We start from the raw sequence: 24,350 nt of genomic DNA on the forward strand, positions 1-24,350 counted from the left end.
ACTCGATCGTATCTCGTGCCTGCACATCGTTAACTTTGAATGGACTATCTCACTGTCGAAATTTAAAGTTGGACAATCCGTTCAGCAAGTAAAATGGCTATAAACATTTAAATTTGGTCCAAGAGGGCAGTAGTTGCCACACAGCCACCAAAAGTAACAATACTTTTTTAAATTCCCAATCAGAAGACTGGTAGAATGAAGTTAAAATGAGTTTCAGATTCAGACACTTGCTGAATACAATTAGGCTTTGATTTTCTGACTAAATAAACTACATCACACCCTTTCGAGTATTTGTTTGCTGAGTACAAAATAATATAAAAATATATGTTGAACGAAATATATCGTGTCTTATTTTCTGAAAAGCGAAAACGTTTGTGTACGAAGACTATATTTACTTAGCCAATCAAATGCCCTGTTGTAACGAATAGAATGACGTATGACGTTTGCTCTGATTGGTTCAAATTGAAAGTGCGGGTAGAACAAATTTTTAGAATAGCGGTCTTTAATAAACAAAACGAATTTCGATATTAAAAAGATATGGAAGACGAAAGCGGTTGGGATTATAACGCTCCCCAATATGTAGATTTTACAGGGGCTTTAATTTCGGAGGATGACGCAAACGTCGATGATTATTTCGGTATTTCTTTTTACCTTTAGCTCAAGTTTACCATCCATGCCGATTTTCTGAATAAACATGTGAATGTGAATTTTATGATATTTTCATTTAGACTGTTTAATTGAGATATAATTAGATCTATAAACAGATTTATTTACAAAAAAGTAACTAATAAGGTAATTTCTCAAGATTTCATATTCATTTTTAATACATCTATGGTCTATCAGGCTTCAAAGAAATTTATTTGCAGGGCGAGTGACTCTATAAATTTACTCGCCCTTCAAAAATTTACTTGCCCTGCATTTTGACAGACAATAATAGTTATAATAAAAAAACACATGATTTAATTTTAATATTTATTGGTCTGTATCAGTATCACTGGCTTTATTTATTAATTTAATCACATAATTTTGTTTATGATAATTTTAATATATAATCTTAACATAATCTGTATACTTCATTCAGATTTTAATGCAATAGTCTACGGAATAGGTCGTTTGTATACTCATTTCATTCAAATTCTATTGGAATCGGCCTTACCGCATAGTATAACATTACCGAATGTGGGTGCATAAAACACTGTTGAATGCTGCTGTCGTTACGGAAGGATAGGCATTAATCAATTCATCATGGTGGTGGTGTTGGTAGTTTACTCTCAGGATCATGACAGTATGCCAAATTGAATTCATCAGAGCACAGTTCAACCACTGCATCGTTCCTGGTCAGTCTGTCAGGCAGTTTACCAGTACTAGTTGCCTTCACTTTTGCAGGGAACTGAAACTTCTGTATGTGCCAGAGCAGAATTACAGTGCGAATGAGCGTAGAAAGGATTTCATGATAAATCACAACGAAAGTAACCTGCGCCGTCCGGGAATCGAACCCAGGTGGAAAATGTTTAGCCGCCGGGGCGTTTAATAGGAATTTTACGATATATCTGAGAAATGTAACTATTGTAAAACAAATTAATTTTTATTTTCAGATTATGACCATGAAAATGGTGTACCAGTCAACAGTATAACAAATGACTCGGTTGATGGATCCATTGATGTTGCAGCAGTAAGCGATGTTTTCTCCACACCCCAAAGTGAGATGAGGCAGACCAGGTCTGCGTCTAGAGTGCAACATCAAGCTGTGTCTGGTATGTGTACCTTTCAGTGTTATCTTAGCCAGTGATTTTTTTCTTTATTTTGTTTTGGACTTTATATATCACAGCATCACATGTGACTTTCAAATTTGGAATTTTCAAGTTTACACCTTTGCCGAGATCAAAAGCTCAACTTAACTTATATTTTATTTTTAGCTCGACTATTCGATAAGAATAAGTACAGGGTTCCCACGCTGTCCGGGAAAACGGGAAATGTCCGTGAATTTGAAAACAGGAGCTCCCGGCCTTGAAAAGTCCGGGAATTAGTGTATATACATAAAAAAGTCCGGGAAGGTACGGGATTTAGTCTGGAAAAGGGGAGGTAAATCAAACAACCAAAATGACGGTCTTAGCACAGTATATTGACTTCCGCATCTTGAATGTTGATTATTTTTCGATTTACATGTGTTTTGGGAGGCCAAGTTTGACATTTATGAGATTTAACATTTATTTTCTGGTTACTATGGCGGTTTTGTTTGGAAAATGTTATAAGAATTTAGACAGTCACAAATCGACCACAAGTTTGCTTGATTGGCCAGTGCTAAGAAACATGAAAGTTCACAGGTCTGGTTGCTTCCTTGGGCAATTTGTTTAACCTTATTGCTCACAACCATGCTAAAAGCCAAAGGTAAATCAATATAAAATAAACAAAAGTATTACATACATGAACTATTGTCAAGGCAGAGCACAGCCAGTTGGCCACACCATATTTGGGTAGCAAGAAATACCCAAATATTAGCCATATATACTAAAAATGAATGTGTTATACTAAAAAAAGTGCTGTTTTAATCATGAATACAATATGCACTTTCATTAAGATGTAATCAAACATACCCAAATATACATTTTTGAACCAAAATATACCCAAATACAGTATACTCCATGAAAACTATTAAATAAAAAAAATAATACGAATGAACTTACATATGAAATTTCAAACAAAATTACACCCTACAAATTAAATGTAGACAACAAATCTCATATCTTGCAAGTACATTTGTCTATTCATTAATGAACCTAACAGTCAGAAAAGCAAATGTTACTTTTTTTCTTACAACATCTGAACTGAAAATTTCAATGGAATGAATGAAAGTAATAGTTGGCTAAGTCACATTATTTTGTAAATATCAATTCATTTTCTCATTAAAATCTATATTGTATACAAACCAAAATGAATATTGCTATAATTGTGTGTGTTGGTTATTTTGTGCTGCCACCATATTTTGTAGAACCCGTAGCACAGGCTTAAGCAGAGTACAACATTTAAACATGAAAGTTTGTGAAATTTTTAATGTAGAAACACCTGCAGGCAGTTTCATATACCCTTCAGTGTGACATGCTTTTGCCATTCAATGCACCTAAGTGGACTGAGGTCAAATGTGAGGTTACTTATTAAAGTACTATGAATATCTTGTAAAAAAAGTGATCCCTTGGAAGCATTAAAAACACCAAAATTACATGAAAATTGCAGACACCCTGCAACAGTTGCTGTCACAAAGTACATTTCATTATTTATAGACACTGAATGTATTTCTTAGATAGAGTTAGATTTATGTCATGAACTACATGTATTATATTGGTGTTATTAAATGTTGTTTTAAACATTACCACGAAAAAATTCATAGGACAAAAAAATTGAATAGCGTGAAATTTAATCTTCTAAAAAGTCCTTAAAAAATCAAAAAAGGTCCTTGATAAGTCCTGGAAAAGTCCTTAAATTTTCAAAATATCTAAGAGTGGGAACCCTGTAAGTAGAGCTATTGTTGTCACCCGAGCCTCGGTGTCGGCGTAACCACTTATGTTAAAGTTTTTGTAATAGTTCAAATATTTTCAAAGTCCATTGACATATGGCTTGAAACTTTGCACACTTGTTCACTATTATGACCCCAACCTGTAGACAGGAGCAGGTAACTGTATCAAGCATTTTGGCAGAATTATGCCCCTTTTTCGACTTAGAATTTACATTAAAGTTTTTGTAATAGTTCAAATATTTTCAAAGTCCATTGACTTATGGCTTTGAAACTTTGCACACTTGTTCACCATCATGACCCCAACCTGTAGACAGGAGGAGGGAACTGTATCAAGCATTTTGACAGAATTATGCCCCTTTTTCGACTTATAATTTACGTTAAAGTTTTTGTAATCCCTCTAATATTTTCAAAGTCCATTGATATATGGCTTTGAAACTTTGCACACTTGTTCACCATCATGTTCCCAACCTGTAGACAGGAGGAGGTAACTCTATCAAGCATTTTGACAGAATTATGCCCCTTTTTCGACTTAGAATTTACTTTAAAGTTTCTGTAATACCTAAAATATTTTCAAAGTCCATGGACATATGGCTTTGAAACTTTGCACACTTGTTCACCACCATCACCCCAACCTGTAAACTTGAGGATGTAACTGTATCAAGCTTTTTGTTTTTACCATCAAGCACTAAGAATAGTCGAGCGTTGCTGTCCTAACGACAGCTCTTGTTATATAAACAACCTCAGAATTACTTTGCTTGAGGTCATATTCTTTCAGTTTTTCTTAAGAATTATAATCAATTAATATATCATAATTGTTATTTTAAGATGTGGCTAAAGAGGTTGAAAAGAGTGTTACACCACAGCATCAAGTTGTTAAAGGTAGGTCCAGATGGGTATTTGTTTTGTTGTTTTTTTTTAAACACATGTTTTTGTCCCTCTTTATTTTATTGATTTCAAATTGAATTCATCCTGTAACTTAATACCTCTTTTTCTGCTGGGCTTAAATTTACCTTACAAAATTACAGTTTGGCATGATTTTGGTTTGTCATCAAATTAATGTTGGGCAGTTTTTTTATGACCAAAAAGTGAGAAAAATTCTTAAGTAATTCTCTCCATATCTGTTTTCTAGTACATAAATTATTTCATGTTTTGTTTAATAAATTTTTTCTTCAGCTGAAAATAAAATACACACGCCTAGTCCACGAGTGACTCGTTCAGGAAAAGCTATCACACCAAATACTGTTGGTATGTACTTGTTTTATTTTGGCTCTTTAAATTTATCATAATGTTAAAAAGACTTAGATACCATATTTCATTGCACTTTTAGATTTACTTTAGAAATGTTACCAATTACCATATAATGGTGAAAGATTGAGGGTAAATGTGTTTGGTTTGTGTTTACTAGAATTATTACGAAGGGACTTGTGTTGTACTAAAAGTTTTTAAAAATCGTTCATTATAATTTTACATTTTCCGTTTTAAAATTGTCATTTGGTATTTTATACACTGCTTCCGTTTATTCTGGTTCCCCCAGTCTATTATGGTTCCAAATAAGTGCACAGGACACAATTCTACGCTTCCATTTTCAATCAGAGTACAACGGCTTTTATTGTTATCTTGTAATTTGAAAAGTTGCGATGTGTCGATTCGGTACTTCGGACTAAAGTTTTAAAAACCATCACTTAGCAGGTACTTGCGTTACCGTAAAGCTCGCTTTGCGAGCAGGGCCAGCTCATCGAGCTCGCTAGTTATGAGTAATTATCAGTCACAGCAAGTTCTGTCCTCTGGTTTTAATTTTTGTGCCCCCACATCTTACTTGTCCTAGATGGACAAAACAGTGGAGTTGAGGAGGGGGCACCCATGTCCTATGGACACATTTGTAGTTAAAATTTTGATTTATGTAAATGTAAAACAGAAAAATTACCTTTTTTTTACAGAGAAACACTATAATGCTATTCAGAAGAAGAAACAAGTACCGAAAAATATTTGTACAAATTTAGAAGAATGGAGGCAGAAAACAAATGGTGCTAAAACTACTCAAAATAGGTAGGTATTGTTGTTGTTGTTTGTTGAAGCTGAATGTTGCATTTTGAAAAGCTTTGTGTTTAGTTAAAGTGTGTTATATTTTTAACGTAACTATTTAGTATTAGTATTCACTTTAAAAGAATGATTACATAAACACTTTTAAGAACATGAAATGAAATTCAAGTGATATGGAATCAATTTCCTTTTAAGACATAGTGTTAAAAGCATATTGGTCTTAATTTTGGTATTGAGTTTTTTATAGGAAAAAAACTTTACAGGTGATATACAAATGGTAACATATAATAATCATAGAATTTTTTTGTTGAATATATATAGAAAACCAAATAATATGTATGCTACTACAATGTCAAATAGTAGATTGGTTTGTGTATTTACATCACTTTCACTCTGTTGCTACATGGAATTTAAATCATGCCACAGACTTTGAATTATTTTATCAGAGGAATCTTTTGTGGTTCTTCTCGGAAGGGAGGTCCTGAAAGTGAAAATTTCTTGAATATGTACCAAATTGCAACTTTGGTATTTCTCCTACAGCAAAACCTGATAGTAACTATACAACCATTGCGGCATAAATCCAATGAACAATAAGTCAAGGTTTATGTCTGTAATTTACACTTAGAAACCAGAGAAAGAGCATTGTTGACCTTTTTTTCTGATGTGGAACATCCTAACTTTATTACAATGTTTATAATGAATATTATATCAATGATTTACAGCAAAGAACCTGTTAAAGACAACAAACCTGTGGTGAAAAGACAGCATAGATCACTGGAAAGGTAAGGTTCCTTACTTTTTTAGAAAAAAATATATTGTAAACGGGCGCTGACCTCCACCCTTCTTAATGTGCACATTTTATGATATACTTGCCTGAAAAAGAGTATAACATTTCATAAGGATGTCAGTTTGATGTTTATGCAATTTTTTTAAACCAACGCTTGCATTAAATTTTAATTTTCAGAAGGTAGCCTTTATAGTCAAGATGAAACTCATCTATATGGCATAACCTTGAAAGTCTTTATCCATTATGCATTTCACTATGCTGTACAGTAACCAAATTTGATTTCAAGCAGAGTGCTAATGGTAAAGACTGTTAAGACATATATTCTTTTATCTCATTAGATATCCTCGATGTCTTAAATATAATCTTATGAAATAACATATTCTAAAACAGTTGTTAAATTATAAATTCATCTGTTAATTTTTTATGTCAATAAATATCTTTTAGGTCAGAATCGTTAAGACAAAAGCCAGTGGTTGTAGATAGAAGTCGAACACCAAACAAACCTCAGGCCAGTAAATTAGCAAGAAGCAGCTCTTTCTCTACAGTAAATAAATCATGTAATGAAAAACAGAGGAATCACTCGCGCGGGCTGTCAGGAGATCGGGAACCTAAAAGAACGAGATCTGGATCTACAAACTCTGATGTAGAAAAAGCAGTGACTGTTCCAACCACACCAAATTTCTTAAAGTAATCTAAATAATTTCTCATTTTTGACCATTGACGTGTAGCAAGGTTCTAATGATCTTCTTTAAGAAAAGATAGGCATTTATTGCATATTATATTTTAATTTTATATAAATGAGCACGGTGACCTAGAGATTAAGGTGTCTGCCTATCTGGAGCCTTACTGGAGTGATGACCATGTTTCTTCATGGAATATCAGAACCAGTTCTAGGAAATGGACTGGAGAGTGATCCAAATAAGATCCTTCACAATTAGGCTATTTAAATCCCTTAAAAAAGGACTGGTCAGGTCCAAACTGAAAGAATGGCATATTCATACTGCAAATTCAGGAGGGTTTCAGGGCAGTTTTTATATTTCAGTATTGAAATCCCTTAAAAATGGACTGATCCAAATTGAAAGGATGGCGTGTAATGCAAATTCATCATAGCAAATTCATCAGAGTTTCGATGAAATTATGTAGAGATTTATTTCTTTAGTATTGAGTAACAAACATAATTTTCTTTTTTTATAGACGTAAGCCCGTCAAGATGCAAGCACATGCTGCTGTCAAGAATTCAGAGCAAATTGAGATGGAGAAGATCTCGTACTTCAGACAAGAGCTGGCGAAGAAACGTAAACTTGCGATGGAGTCTTGTAAAGTGGCTTTAAGTGGGAAAGCACCAGCGTGTGTTGTTCACTCGAAGGAAGTGACAAAACCTGAAGGGTTTACTTTTGAAACTGACTCGAGAATAAAAACTCATGCAATGGAGACAAGACATGACTGTGATGGAAAAGATTTTGCAAGTAGTCTAAGATCTGACAAAGGGAAACAGGTATGAATTCTTTATATAGAACAACCTCTGTATAGCAACCACCCTTTTGAGAGATAAAGATTTTGGTTGTTAGTGAGAAGTGTTGCTATAGAATATATAGAGAGGTTAAAGTTATTGTCAAACAAACTCCACTTGTATATATCAGCAAGGGTACTTAAACAGAAATTCACAAGATATGATTAAGAAATGTACACAGAAATAAGCTGCAAAATCGTATTTTTCTTCTATTCTTAGCCGGATTTGAGTGCTTTACATTTTTTTTTCAACTAAAGCTGGTTATTGTAATGATGAATATAAGTATTCTGGTATATACCGGACAAGGCACTTGAATGATTACATGCTAGAATCTCAGCTTTTCACCCAACAAAATGGAATTTGAAACGTCTAATTCATCTCCTTACACCAATTTATATATGAAAATGAATGAATAATGTAACAATCTGCAAAAAAATCTTTATTTTTCTACTTTGTGATCTGCAAGTGTCTATAGGTACTGCTCCAACACCGTAGTGAGTTGAATCCAATAATTAATAGGAACGAGCTAACATCAACCAGATGAAATTTTATTTTAAAGTAATGATTTAGAGTACAAGAACACTTTATAGATAACTGTCAGCAGGTGAGTGAGTCAGTGACGTCAATCCAGCAGATATGTAAAACCTTTTAATCATAATTTCTTGATTTCATTTTATAGACAAGTTCTGCTACAAAGCACACTTTAACAGTAGCTGAGCCATTTAAACTATCAACACAAAGGAAAAGGAAACTACCTGACTTGGAGGAGAAGCAGGCTGAGAAATATGAGTCCATGGCGGAAAAACTAGCCCAATTCACCAAAACACCTGACAGATTTAGGTCCAAATCAAAAGGTAAAAAAATGTTTCATAATATGTGTATGTGATGTTTGAATGTGAAGTGATACTTTAACACTTAATTTTGTACATTTGGGCCGACATTTAGTGGCCCCGATATAAAATCGTTGTTTAATGGAATTAACTTATTTAGTAAAAATCATCCAGAGAGAGAATTTATGCAGCCACTTAATAAAGGTGGACGCAAGTACGATGCAGACTGTAAGTGATGTTTGAATGTGAAGTGTCAGTGCGTGTTAAATAATAGGTTTCTGGCCAATAACTAGTGTTTAGAACAAGGTCAAACTTGGTTTATAGCTAGCTTATCTGGATACCTCGTCTTAAACCCTCTAGCGTCAAGGTCACTGATACTAAAAATATGTTTTCCAGTTTAAAAACCTGATTTCCTTGCATTGCCATGTTTTTTGTTATATGACTGCATTGTTTATTCATAAACAGACAATTTAAATTAAGGGAAATTAATGTTATTTTCATTCAAGGATCCTTTTATATTAATAACAACTATTTTAATTTATTTTCAAATTGGAAAAAAAAATCTACCTGTGCCAAGGTAGGTGTTTGACTTAGCCCAGTGACAGATATTATGCTTAATTTTGAAATAATTGGTCATTATGTAAAAGCAACTCCCTAAATTTTTTTCAGGCCCAACTGAACAAAAACGTGGTAGATCAAAGTCTCCTAAAATGACTGTGCCAAAAACACCACAGTTTGAGACTCGAACAAGGAGCCGACCAGTTACAGCACCGACCCGAGAAGATCAGGAGAAAAAAGAAGTGGAAGATATGCAGAAGTATGTATCTATATTCTATAACGAGAATATTGTAAAATTTAAGTGTATTCAATAGCAATTGCTACTGATGTATGACTATGAAGCTAGAACCTTTCATAGAAATATGTTTTTAAGAAGCATATTCTAAAATATATATATATATATATTAGGGCTGGGAACGAATAAGGAATTGGATGTTCGAATATTCGTTTTCCATATTCGAATATATTCGAATATTCGTTTTTACAACGTTTGTTCCAATATTTCTCTTTGACGTATACGTATTCGAAATTGATTGCGTCGAATACTGTACAATTTTAATATGTTTGGAATAATCGACGATTAAAACTACCTATATAGCTACGTAAAAGTTTTTTATTTAATATATAGTAAATCGACATAAATGTTTACTTTTGAAATAAATTCATAATTTGATTGCCTTTTGTTCAGTTAATCCGACTGCTGATCATTTGTCTTCATGGTCTTATTAACGGTAGGTAACTCACGTGACTTGATTGACAGTAATATGAATCACCGTAGCTTCTTAGCCCCCAAAACACATAATTTACATTGAAACCTAACTTGAATTAAATATATTATTCATTTATAATTTCAGATAAGGTTTAAAATATTCTTCAGATACATTTAGCTATAACGCAGTAAATATCGCACGGAGTATTAGTTTCTACGGAATAAATATATTTTGACGGAATATAGACACTGACCATGCTTACATAAAGCACCGATTAATACGTGTCGATTTTTTCGTCTTTACAAAATTTAAGACAATTACTGATTAATCGGGCAGATTATTGCACAGAAAACAATAAACAAGATAATTAAAATCGGAAATTTACATTATATTCTGTTCAACAGGTAAATTGCAAACTGTGAAACGGGTGCCCTTTTGATCAACTATAGACCCCAAAGTTTTCACAGTTAATTGGCGATAATCGTTGACACGTGTCATACAAACGTGTGAGCAACTGGTCAAGTAAAGGTTAATGGTTTAATTGCTATATTTATTGAAATTTGAAAGTAATTACAACAAAAAAACACTCTTTTTTTCGAATATTCGTATTCGTTTTTCAATGTTCGAATATTCGGTAGTGTTTCGAATATTCGAATATAATTCCCGGCCCTAATATATATATATAATAATTCTTAAGTTTAAATTATGATAAGCTATTAAGAAGTCTTCCGTTATACTCCTAGTGGTTCTTGTACTGCCTTCATTTATTGACAGATTTATTTGATATTTGTTATGTAGGCATTTGACCTTGCGTCTGTTAGCAATTTGGTTTCCGGAGCATAACTTAAGTTCCATTTGACCCACAATGTTCAAACTTCATGGGATGATTGTCCATATTGGGTAGAAGACCCCTATTGATTTTGGGGTCACAAGGTCAAAGGTCAAGGTCACTTACCTTGATACTGAAAACAGTTTCCGGAGCATAACTTAAGTTCCATTTTGGCCCACAATATTCAAACTTCATGGGATGATTGTCCATATTAGGCAAAAGACCCCTATTGATTTTGGGGTCACTAGGTTTAAGGTCAAGGTCACAATTACCTTGAAACCAAAAACAGTTTCGGGAGCATAACATAAGTTTCATTTGGCCCACTATATTCAAACTTCATAGGATGATTGTCCATATTGGGTAGAAGACCCCTATTGATTTTGGGGTCACAAGACCAAAGGTCAAAGTCACTTTTACCTTAATACTGAAAACAGTTTCTAGAGCATAATTAAAGTTCCAATTGGCCCAAAATATTCAAACTTCTTAGGATGATTGCCCATATAAGGTAGAAGACCCCTATTGATTTTGGGGTCAAAGGTTACGGTCATTATTAATAACTTAAGTATTAATCAACCTACAGCTGTAAAATTTTATAGCATGAAAAGCTAATTCCCATGTCTTACAAATGCTTATTCGTTACTAAAAAAAAACACTTTCGGGCATATAATGCTCTGCCTAGCGGTGCTCTTGTTCAAGATATATAAATTTCTTTGACAGGAGCAAAGTTTCTTAAATAACACCTATTGTATTTTAATATAGGAATCAGTTCAAAGCTAAACCATTTAACCCCGAGATATTTAAGAACAGCAGTCTGGGTGTAAAGAAGGTGCCAACAAAGCCCCCAACAGTAACTGAAGAGTTTCATCTCTCGTCAAAGCATCGCCATCATGATCATGAAAAAGAGCAGTCAGAAGAGCAGTATCATTTTCATGCTCAACCTCTTAACAAGAAAATACTTAAAGGAACTGTTGTAAGTCAACGATTTTAAACTCAACTTGTGGTGGACTAGTGGTACTATTCTGCATGGGCGAAAATTTTCAGGATTTTCTAAACTACATTGTATTTTACAAAATCTTTTGATTTTACAAAATCTTTATGAATCTATATGAGAAATGATCAATTTAGGATTTGGGGTTTCTCTATTTTATGTAACATTTTTCAATTACAAAAGACTGGAGTTATTTTCATGACCCTCTTGTTGGTTTTGGTTAACCTTTTGATGAGTACATTGTATTTTCAAAAAACTATAAAAGTTATTTACATCAATTTTTACCTTTATATTATTCGAACCCATCGATTATTCGAAGTAAATTTACAGTCTAAGTAAAGTCACTTCGAATAAATGAGGTATGACTGTAGTTACTATTGAAAAGGAATAAGAAAATCATTTTGTAACACAAATCTTTTTAATTGTATGCAGTCACTTTAAGTTAAAGATTTTTGTTATTCTTCAGGGTGTCAAAGAGGCGAAGAAATTGCCCTCTACTGTACCAGAATCACCAGCCTTTGCTTTGAAACATCGTGCTCGAATACCGGTTGTAGAGGAGCCAAAGGTATGATGCTTGATTTATATTGATTGATTTTTTTTTGTTCCTGACTGGTATTAATTGTTTTCTTCCCTGACTGGTATTAATTGTTTTCTTCCCTGACTGGTATTAATTTTTTTCTTCCCTAACAGGAATTAATTTCTTTCTTCCCTGACTGGTATTAATTTTTTTCTTCCCTGACTGGTATTAATTTTTTTTCTTCCCTGACTGGTACTAATTTTTTTCATCCCTGACTGATATTAATTTGTAGGTTTACTCTAGATGTCATGATGGTTAAAATACAGTAGGTTGTCTGTTGATAAATAAAATTGAATAGAATTGCAAATTTGCAGCAATATCGAGATAATAATTACATGTCATTTTGTCTTTTTTGCGTGTTTTTTCATTGTTTTGTCATCATGTCTGACTTGGTTTCTGCAGTAACAACAATAGTAAGGAGAAAAAGTGAACTCTGGCATATCTCATTTGACTGTGTAGTGGTGTAGGAAATAAAAAGTTTAACATTAATATTTAAAATGGGCACCAAAGCCAAGATTATTAAAATTGTTTAGAGTTTACCTTTGATCGGCAGTTCAACAGCCTGAAGTAATAAAAATTGTCAAAATTAAGCTCTAAAATGTGGATCCTGACTTAACCCATTGAGTAAACATTATATATAAGTCAGATTGATTAAGCTTAGTATGGCAGTGAAATCGCTTCCTTGTAGCGATTACTGGTACAAGTATTTAACAGATTTCTTTTCCAACAATCAGGATGAGAAGCCTCACTTACGTTACCGACCAGCCCCGCATGTAGGAATACCTTTCCAGCCTGAGAGAAAGCATAAAGCTACCGAACCGGCTCCTTTCGGTTTCGAGGAAAGGGAGAAAAGAAAAGCAGAGGAGAAAAAGAAGAAGATTGAACAGGCTCTTGAAGAAGAAAAAAGGGTAAGTGCAAAAATCGTCACCGAAATACTTACATTTCAATTGACATAATTGAGCCGCGTCACGACAAAACCAACATAGTGCGTTTGTGACCAGCAGGGATCCAGACCAGCCTGCAGCATCCGCACAGTCTGATTAGGATCCATGCTGTTCGCTATCAGTTTTTCTACTTGTAATAGGGTTGGATCCTGATAAGATTTGCTGGTGGCAAACCCATTATGTTGGTTTTGTCATGACACGGCTCATATAATGATGTAAGTTGATGAAATGATATTATGGCAGATTGTAGTTAATTTTTTTTTTTTTTAATTTAATCGTTTTTGGACGAGTTGCACAGAAGCAAACTTAAGTTATAGTATGGTTTAGTTATAGTATGGTTTATGTCAAGCAGCTGGTGGGCAGACTGGCAGGGGAAAAAATTTGTAACAGTTTTCTCAGCAACTTCTTATCACAGTCTCTTAATATTTGGTATACAGTTTTAACATGTGGTCTCGTACCTTGGGATTCAATTTCAGGTCTGTCGCTTATCCACTTCCTGTTTACCTACTTAGTTTTCGACCTCAATGGTCAATGGAAGAAATAACAGTTTTCCCAGCAACTACTTATCACAGTCACTTAATATTTGGTATACAAATGCAACCTAGGCATCTGTCTTTGACCCATTTTTTTTTTACTTGTATAATTTGTATAAAACTAAATGGAAATATCGTAGTCTTGAGACACTTGAATAATAAATGTGTAAGACTTTAGAAAATTTCATTCCATTTACAGCAGAGGGAATTTCATGCTAATCCTATACCAGATTTAGAGCCCCATTTACCACCGAAGAGAAATCGTCCCTTGACGGTGAAACAACCATTTAACCTCGACACTGATAATAGAGGAGCAAGAAAGGCAGAGGAATGGAGTAAAAAGGTATGAAATTATTCCTTTTATCTTTTTTCCCACATTGGCTGTTCTTAACGGTATCAATTGTTGAGTAAAATAGTTAAATGTTTCTTTTGATTTCTGTATAATATACTTCTAACCAAAGGAGCACTTCTGGCATGCGAGCAGTTCCCGTACAGAAGCAGTACCCGTATTTTTTTCTTGCAATCTGCAAAATTTGATATCAAATCAAGCAGATGCATAAACAAGACAAAATTTAAGTGTCAGTTTGGCAGTATGTATAACAATTTCCATTTTAAATCACTTTCACCTGTGTGTTGTCAAAACGTGGCTTTGTTAACTTTGGGGGATTCTGTCCTTGCCCGCATGCGCAAAAACACTTATGTGTGAGGCCTGCTAAAGGGTTTTCCACATATACCAACTGTGTACAGATAAATAAGCAGTGTGACAAAAACATGTTTATCAAAATTTCTATCTATACAACTATATTAAATAATTTTATGGCTTTACTTAGTAAAATATTATGCATACAAGCACGCCATTGCATGTGAATGCGTTGGGGGTAATGGTACCGAGTAATAGATACCAGCGTTTAGTCTACACTCAATATCCTGAATTATATCTTATGATCTATTTACCCATGGGAAAATGGTTTATTCAACCATTATAAATGAAAAATAGGTCTGATATAGCAACATTGTATAATAATAATGGGTTATATTTTATGTACAGGAACTACTTCTCTAATATAAAATAATGCAAAATAATGGATAATTTCTGTACCCCATATGAGGCCTCATAACTAAGAATTATTCTATGTTTAAAACATAATGGAATTTCCATAATTTGTGTGATGAGCCAAATTTTGATGCGAAACATTAAATTTTTTGGTGAGTGAGAAAATGTTTTGAACGAAATTTAAATTAAACAGTTTTTAGTCCCCTACCAGTTTACTGAAGGGGACTTTAGGTTTACCCTCCGTCCGTCTGTATGTCTGTCTGTCTGTCAGTCAGTCAGAGCAAACATTTTGGGTTTAGGGGCTATATAACTGTAAAGAGAACAATAGGTTCATTCCGTGATCAAAGGGTTTATGGGCTAGTAGCCCTTAAGAAAACAAAGAAAAAAACAAAGAAAATAGCCCCTAAACCCAAAATAATGGAAAGTCCCGTCAGTTCGTCCACAAAACTGGATCCCGCGATAACTTGAAAAGTACTGAAAATATTTTTATGAAACTTGATATATGGATAGATTGCAGTATGGAAATTATGCATGTCTTTTTCTTTCTTCCTATGTTGAAAATTCTGGTTGCTATGGCAACACATAGACTGAAAATATGGCAAATTTTACACATAAACTGAATCCAGTGATAACTCAAAAAGTACTGGAAATATTTTTATGAAACTTGAGATATGGGTAGATGGTAGTCTGGAGATTATGCATGTCTTATCTTTTCTTCCTATTTTGAAAAATTTTTGGTTGCCTTGGCAACTAATAGGCTTAAAACATGGCAAATATAACAATATTTGTGATTAGTCAAAAAGAGCTGAAAATTTTTATGAAATTGCATCTTTAATTCAAGAGTTATCTCCTCTTTAAGAATTTTGCTTTTAAAAATATATATTTTGGTAACAGGGATGTTTCAAATATTAACTTTAGAGTGTCCTTCAGTCTGTCTGTCTGTCTGATCATAAAATGGTTTCCTTTGATCATTTTTAAAGAATTTTTTTAACAAATTTACTTAAAATAGAGAAAAATTGAAACATTAGTGAATGGCCAATGGCCCTTCAGAATGTTGATGGGGTTCTAACAGGTAGGGGACTTATGGATTGCTTGCAATACTATGATTATTGCTTGTTTATTTTAGACCTTAAGAGAATGGGAGAAGAATTGCCAGTGATTATTTAGTATGTTGAATGCAATCTTTGATAGATGGAATATTTATATAAAAAATACCTTCAAGTATGATTCTCTTCATAAAATAATCAAGTGTAAATTGATTAATGTATAACTATTAAAAATATTTTACAGATTAATGAAGAATTAGAGCACCAGAAGGAGATGACAAAATTTAAGGCGAGGAATCCCACAGTACTGGAACACGACCCATTTGTACCTCATAAAGAGAACAAATATACAACAGGTTTGTTCATTCTGATTATCTTTATGACATGATTTAATAATTATAACATTGCATTGCAGATAAAGCACAACATAATTTTAAGATTTTGAAACCATTGCAGGGGTTGTGAAAATTATTACATTCAAAACTCTTGATGGAAGTCTGTGGCAGAGTGGTTAAGGTTGTTAACTTCAAACCACTTGCCCCCTACTGCTGATCAGTTTAAATCTCAGCATTGGGGCGTCATGGCTGAGTGGTTAAGGTTCTTGACTTCAAACCACTTGCCCCTCACCGCTGTGGGTTCAAATCCCGACAGGGACTTTCCATTCTTTCATGTGTGGAAGCTATCTAGCTAGCTTACGGAACGTCGGTGGTTCTACTCACATGTTCGTGCCTGAAATAATTCACAGAAGGGCACCGGAGGTCTTCCTCCATCAGTTAAGCTGGAACCTGCTATATGACCTATACTGTGTTGGTGTGACGTCAAAACCCAGTCAATTTGAATCAAACAAACAAAATCCCAGCAGGGACTTGGGATTCTTTCATGTGAAGAAACTATCTGGCTAGCTTACATTAAAGCCGGTGGTCTTCCTCCACCAGTTAAGCAGGAAAGTCTCCATATGACCTGTACTGTGTTGGTGCAACATAAAACCCAATTAAAACTTGATTCTGAAGTGTGTTTTTAGAGCATTTAACTTGTAGCTATTCCTTAGTCAGTCATAATATAAAATAGATAGCTCTGTTGAAGTTTAGTATTTCTTACAAAGAACCATTAACTTATGAAAGGTTTGGTTGTCAGGGGGTCATTCCTGCCTGTAATTATGAACAATGTGTTATCTGAAGTCCTCCCTTACAAGACAAACTTGAAAAGGTTTGCTGATGCAAGCAAACAAATTTTGTGGAAAAATACAATTGTTTTAATATATCCATATTATTCTACCTATACATTAAATGATATCTGACACATGCTATATGCGATGCAAGGTGCTTCCTTTTCATTCTACAGTTTTAATTGCGAGATATTATTTATTCTTAGCAGATATCAGCGAGTTTGAATTTAACACCGCCAAACGAACAGTGAAAAGGGAAGCCTTCGAGATGCACAAGAAGGCGAAACAAGACGAGCTTGACAATGTACGAATTCAGGAGCGGCGTATGAAAGAGGCTGAAGAACGAGCAGAATTTGAGAGAATGCGAAAAGAAGCCGTACACAAAGCTAACCCAGTAAAACAGTACAGGCGCATGGAGATAAAACGTAGTGAAAAACAGCTGACTGCACCTATGTCGCCAAATTTTCAGACAGACACTCGATTACGAACGAGGGCAATGCATGCTGAAAGTTTCATGTCGTCATAGTGAAGATGAATTGTGATCAAAATATTTTTTAGAAAAAAAATTAAAATAGTATTTATTTGTTTTAGTTGAATGGAAGTACAAAAACTTGTTTGGTTTATTTTTATAAGTTTTGAGAGCTAAAAAGAGAAGATTTATAGAAAAAGAGGAGTAAAACAGCATTGTTAATTTTCATTAATTGAGTGAATGGATTGTCTTAAACATTTGTAATACCTTAAAAAGGATAAAATACACGAAAATTTATGAAATGTTACAATTTGACCTACAATTTGTGTATGATGATGAATACAGTATAATACCTTATGAAAAACTTCAGGCTCAAGGCCTGCAAGATTACAAAAGGACTTAAAACTTCTTTTAAAAATTAAGATCTTTCAAATTTAAATGACAGCTTTTTCAAATCTTATCAATCAATTTAATTTCACTATCAAATGCTAGTAAAGTATATGTAAATGTAGATTAAAATTAGAGAATACTTTTGACATTACTCAATGATTGACCAAAAGAGAAAAAAAGGCACTCGTAGAGTAATAAATGTTTTAGCTAATCATTATTCTGTATCATATAAATTAAAACATGGTTTCTATGGTATTTCGTTTATTTAACACCATGTTTAATATGTTTCATACAACATATAAATGTCAGAAGTAGATTGGATAAGTTTTTCAAATAGAGAACTTAAAAAAATTACTTTAATAGTTTTTTGGGGGGAGGGGGGGTATTTCCTCTCTTTTTCAATCCTAATATCACACATGAAAGTTTTTTTTTAGGTATTTCATATAAATGAATTGTTTTAAGATCTAATGATCATTGATAAATTTGATTTAAAATGACAATTTGATAGTTCTATACTAGATGAAAAAAAAATTGTTCGACTTAATACTGCTTTTATATGTAATTATATTTTCCGTTTTATAAATGTTTTTGCCCATGTCATAATGTTATCTAGACCAATACATACTTTTGTCTTTAATTGTAAAAAATTAACTGCTTTTTATTATAAAATCACCCATTTTATCTGTATATTGTCTTTGTATATATATTTGAAGAATTATTTCCAGCACAAACAGTGAAAATTCAAGGAATGATGAAATAGTTTAAATTTTTACTGCAAATCAATGCAAAAACATGAATTTGGGAAAGTTTTATTCCAGATATTAAAATAGAGAAAAATGACCTTATTCCATCTGAAGTAATGTTAAAACATTTTTGTTCATCAGTTTTTTTGTGTGTTTTTTTCATATTAAATTTCACTTTAGGCATACAACAAAATACATTAAAACTTTGAAATTCAATGATTTTTTATCCTTTTCATATTAAAACGAAATTTAAAACTGGTTCCGTGAGAGAGAAAAAAAGTGTAAAAATAAAAAAAAATGAAACCATTGTATTGCTGCACTTCACTAAGTTGTAGCTACAAGGTATCTAAATACCAGATTTTCCATTGTCTTGTGATTCTGTCTGTTATAAACTTAAGTCTCTTCTCGTTTTTTCTTAGACATATTTCTTACTTATTATTGATGTTTTACATTATGAGATATGGTTTTCTCCATATATCATGCGAGTGTACTTCAGTAGGAAGAAAACAAATATTACTTTTAAGTTAATTTGCCATCTGTTTGTTTTTGTTCTTAAATAGTTAAAAAAATGTTTAAAAGATGCTGTGGCAGAGATCACATAAATATATTGATCCAAGTTTTGTCAGAAAACCAGCAGTAGTAATTAAGCAGGTGTCGGCTACTTTAGCATGCCAGTGACATCATCATAAAAGTGTCAAACTTAATGTAAAACATTGTTTAAATACTCTCTGTTGTGTGAGGTAAATTGTTTTTACTTGTATTTATTTATATTCAATCGGAAATTGTGTGAACCTACAATGGAAGTACGTAAAAACTTGAGTTTTTTTAAGGAACTTTTTTTTGTGCAGTGATAAAGTTGAATGGTAACTTGCTAGAAAAATTAAATGCCGTTCATTTTTACATATTTTTGAACCTGCCCATCTTTTCTATTTATATATATATATATATTGCCAGATTCTTCGATAAAATTCATCAGCAGTTTTTTTGTAACCTCTGACTACCAGTATGTCCTGTAGATACCAGTTTGTTTGATAACAAGTGTCAGTTATTTTCGATGTTTTAATGATTTTAATGTAATTTTAACCTACAAGTAATGGTCTCAAGTTTCTTTCTTTCCTTCTTTCTTTCTTTCATAGTCATTATCATGTGCGTCTATGTATTACAGTAAGGTTATGTTTTCTGGTCGCAAACTTGACTTGAACATGTCATTTATCATTTCTTTCCATTATTATGTTTGTCTAATTTTTCTATCTTTTTTTTTCTCAAGTCTCTTACTGTCTTATTTGTTTTGTTTTTTTAATTCATTTGTGTAAATGTTCATCAATTCTTTCTTTTTAGCTCGACTATTCGATAAGAATAAGTAGAGCTATTGCAGTCACCCGAGCGTCGGCGTCGGCGTAACCACTTATGTTAAAGTTTTTGTAATAGTTCAAATATTTTCAAAGTCCATTGACATATGGCTTTGAAACTTTGCACACTTGTTCACCATCATGACCCCAACCTGTAGACAGGAGGAGGTAACTCTATCAAGCATTTTGACAGAATTATGCCCCTTTTTCGACTTAGAATTTATGTTAAAGTTTTTGTAATAGTTCAAATATTTTCAAAGTCCATTGACATATGGCTTTGAAACTTTGCACGCTTGTTCACCATCATGACCCCAACCTGTAAACAGGAGGAGGTAACTCTATCAAGTATTTTGACAGAATTATGCCCCTTTTTCGACTTAGAATTTATGTTAAAGTTTTTGTAATAGTTCAAATATTTTCAAAGTCCATTGACATATGGCTTTGAAACTTTGCACACTTGTTCACCATCATGACCCCAACCTGTAGACAGGAGGAGGTAACTCTATCAAGCATTTTGACAGAATTATGCCCCTTTTTCGACTTAGAATTTACGTTAAAGTTTTTGTAATAGTTCAAATATTTTCAAAGTCCATAGACATATGGCTTTGAAACTTTGCACACTTGTTCAACATCATGACCCCAACCTGTAGCCAGCAGGAGGTAACTCTATTAAGCATTTTGACAGAATTATGCCCCTTTTTCGACTTAGAATTTACGTTAAAGTTTTTGTAATAGTTCAAATATTTTCAAAGTCCATTGACATATGGCTTTTGAAACTTTGCACGCTTGTTCAACATCATGACCCCAACTGTAAACAGGAGGAGGTAACTCTATCAAGCATTTTGACAGAATTATGCCCCTTTTTCGACTTAGAATTTACGTTAAAGTTTTTGTAATAGTTCAAATATTTTCAAAGTCCATTGACATATGGCTTTGAAACTTTGCACACTTGTTCACCATCATGACCCCAACCTGTAAACAGGAGGAGGTAACTGTATCAGGCATTTTTTTTACTATCAAGCACTAAGAATAGTCGAGCATGCTGTCCTACCGACAGCTCTTGTTAATATCATAATTGGTTTGCCACATAGCAATAGATATATTGTGTATTCAAAATTTTTATTTTTGATCATATAATAAATGTACTATTAAAGATAACTTTTTTGTTTCTAGTGCAAGTTCTCCCTCGGCATGTTGTGTGGTCTCAGGCCTGTTCTTGTATATCAGACAGGATTTGCTATTGTTTTCACCCGTTTCTAAAAAAACCTGTTTTAAATCCCGTTTAAGATTATGCCATTCCTGCACGCCTTTTATGAATGGTGTACTTGTGATAACATCATATATTTAACTGTTATGAACAGTTATTTATTCATATGCTACTATCAGAAAAGTGCTAAATGAAAACGTAAGTTTTTGGTATGTTAATCTTCTGCCAGATATTTTTAATTTGTTCAATAAGGCGCAAACTTACAATTGAAAATCTGTTTTTGGCATTAGACAGTCAAATATGATAATCTGATCTTGCCAATTGACACCAAGAAAACAAATTGTCAAAATTCTATGAAACTTTGTGTTTGAGGAGTGTCATCATGTCTAACAAAATTTAAGTTTGGCTTATTTCCAGCTTTACTGAAGGTAGAAAACCTCGAATGCCAGTTCATACATTATTTCAGGCATGGGTAGGCAAGAAGTACAGACCAAGCTTAGCTTGCATGTCTGATAATGGTCTGCACTGTTTGCTATTCTATAAGTATTTAAGTTGAAATTTTGAAAAAGATCGTTTAACTGGACAACTGCTTTACATAATAATTCAAAATCCTTGGCAGAATTCATCCTTCACTTGTCTCACGGCCCACTTCCATAGGGTTGGATGGCAACTAGATAAAACGACAAGGAAATTACTAAATGTGTACTTGCAAAACAAAATCATACACATGTATGCACACATAAAAATTATCACAGTTTTATTTCTTCAAATAAAATACAATATACAGATCATGATCAAATAAGTGTGTGAAAAAAAGAGCACAAAAATGGTGAACACATAAAGAAATGGTTTTTCCCACAGAGTAAACTGGATTTTTTAATTTAGGTCTGCAGTGAAGTTAACATTAAAGGACCAATAAATGTTCAGCGTAATATGTCAAACTGACAAAGAAGTGAAATGTACGAAGAAAAAAAAATTCCATAAAATTTATCTCAAAATAGAGATTTAGGTTGTGTTGTCCCATTTGTTACACATTACTGAAAAACTTTCCATTCTCTTTCTGTACACTGATTTTATCCTTGTTTATTGTGACTTAATGCCAATATATTCTGAAAGTAAGCCGTTAGTCTTTTGACTGCACATTTCCAAAAGTACGCCCTTTAGCTACAAAGATCAGTTGATGAGTTTGTTGATCTCCCTGCAGAAAATCTAGACAAAGAATTCCCATCACTGAAAGGGCATCCCTTATAAAGGTGGTAACGATGTCAAAATCAGAGATGTTTCTGGACTGAAAACAATCGGTCCCAATCTTCTCAGGTGAACTGATCAAAGTGAAGTAACAGTTGCCATATACAGTCATCATCAGTGAAATAAACTCTGGTCAAACTTTGATCCATAAAATAGTTTCCAGGAAACAGGGACCTTCCATTTAGTGTATTTTACAACAGCTTCTTCATCTGCTCCACCTATTGACCTTGACTGAAAATACAGAATAAGTTTATGTCAACTTGTAACATGGTTTGTATTTATAGCTTCACAGATCACATCCTTTGATGATGTTACAATTTTTAACAAGAGCACCGCTAGGCGGAGCATTATATGCCCGAAAGTGTTTTTTTTTCTTTACTAAGGATGAAGCATTTGTAAGACATTACATAAATTAAATAAAGTATTACCTTATTCAAATAGCAATCCTCTTTTAAAGTTTGAATATTGTGGGCCAAATGGAACTTCAGTTATGCTCTGGAAACTGTTATTAGTTTTGAGGTAATAGCTACCTTGAACTTTGACCGTATGGCACCAAAATCAATAGGGGTGTTCTACCTAATATTGACAATCATCCTATGACGTTTCAACACTATGGGCCAAATAGAAATTAAGTTATGTTCTGGAAACTGTTTTCAGTTTTAAGGTAATAGTGAACTTAACATTTGACCTTGTGACCCCAAAATCAACAGGGGTCTTCTACCCAATATAGACAATCATCCTGTGAATGTTAAATACTGTGGGCCACATGGACCTAAAGTTACGTTCCGGAAACTGTTTTCAGTTAAACTTTTGGGGTCAGAAGGTCAGTCATTATTACTTTAAAAATGAAAACAGTTTCTGGAGCATAACTTAAGTTCCATGTGGCCCACAGTATTCAAACTTCACAGGATGATTGTCCATATTGGGTAGAAGACCCCTATTTATTTTGGGGTCACAAGGTCAAAGGTTAAGTTCACTATTACCTTAAAACTGAATCAGTTTTAAGGTAATAGTGAACTTAACCTTTGACCTTGTGACCCCAAAATCAATAAGGGTCTCCTACCCAATATGGACAATCATCCTATGAAGTTTTAACACTGTGGGCCTAATGGAACTTAAGTTACATTCCGGAAACTGTTTTCAGTTTTAAGGTAATAGTGAACTTACATTTGACCTTGTGACCCAAAATAAATAGGGGTCTTCTACCCAATATGGACAATCATCCTGTGAAGTTTGAATACTGTGGGCCACATGGAACTTAAGTTATGCTCCAGAAACTGTTTTCATTTTTAAAGTAATAATGACTGACCTTCTGACCCCAAAATCAATAGGGGTCTTCTACCCAATGTGGACAATTATCCTATGAAGTTTGAACACTGTCGGCTAAATGGAACTTAAGTTATGCTCCAGAAACTGTTTTCAGTTTTAAGGTCATAGTGACCTTGACCTTGTGACCCCAAAATAAATAGGGGTCTTCTACCCAATGTGGACAATCATCCTATGAAGTTTGAACACTGTCTGCTAAATGGAACTTAAGTTATGCTCCGGAAACTGTTTTCAGTTTTAAGGTCATAGTGACCTTGACCTTTGACCTTGTGACCCCAAAATCAATAGGGGTCTTTTACCCAATATGGACAATCATCCTGTGAAGTTTGAATACTGTGGGCCACATGGAACTTAAGTTATGCTCCAGAAACTGTTTTCAGTTTAAATGTAATAATGACCTTGACCTTTGACCTTGTGACCCCAAAATCAATAGGGGTCTTCTACCTAATGTGGACAATCATCCTATGAAGTTTGAACACTGTCGGCTAAATGGAACTTAAGTTATGCTCCGGAAACTGTTTTCAGTTTTAGGTCAT

At 33.5% G+C, this 24,350-nt stretch overlaps 1 protein-coding gene across 2 annotated transcripts; it reads left to right on the top strand.

The window, feature by feature from the left end:
- Positions 1-444: 444 nt before the first annotated feature.
- On the top strand, positions 445-19,901 carry LOC132712847 (targeting protein for Xklp2 homolog). 2 transcript variants are annotated; one of them, XM_060695284.1, is made up of 16 exons: positions 445-637; positions 1,596-1,754; positions 4,337-4,390; positions 4,685-4,756; positions 5,449-5,557; positions 6,274-6,333; positions 6,783-7,025; positions 7,533-7,833; positions 8,528-8,702; positions 9,348-9,495; positions 11,535-11,745; positions 12,230-12,328; positions 13,075-13,248; positions 14,017-14,160; positions 16,162-16,273; positions 17,289-19,901. In XM_060695284.1, exons 1-16 carry the CDS (start codon positions 538-540, stop codon positions 17,606-17,608), a joined length of 2,481 nt encoding a protein of 826 aa, XP_060551267.1. In that variant the 5' UTR covers positions 445-537; the 3' UTR covers positions 17,609-19,901. The 2 variants fall into 2 exon arrangements, with proteins under 2 accessions (XP_060551267.1, XP_060551268.1); XM_060695285.1 differs by having other exon boundaries at positions 17,292-19,901.
- The last annotated feature ends 4,449 nt before the right edge of the window (positions 19,902-24,350 follow it).

The sequence above is a fragment of the Ruditapes philippinarum genome, unplaced genomic scaffold, assembly GCF_026571515.1.
Source record: "Ruditapes philippinarum isolate M1 unplaced genomic scaffold, ASM2657151v2 ctg2127_1_1_1_1, whole genome shotgun sequence".
NCBI lineage: Eukaryota > Metazoa > Mollusca > Bivalvia > Venerida > Veneridae > Ruditapes > Ruditapes philippinarum.

Bases quoted from the DNA above. Each gene is read 5' to 3' on its own strand.
- LOC132712847 (XM_060695284.1), top strand. From the start codon at position 538: ATGGAAGACGAAAGCGGTTGGGATTATAACGCTCCCCAATATGTAGAT. The intron at 638-1,595 runs GTATTTCTTTTT...TTTTATTTTCAG, and splicing joins AAACGTCGATGATTATTTCG to ATTATGACCATGAAAATGGT. The intron at 1,755-4,336 runs GTATGTGTACCT...TGTTATTTTAAG, and splicing joins GCAACATCAAGCTGTGTCTG to ATGTGGCTAAAGAGGTTGAA.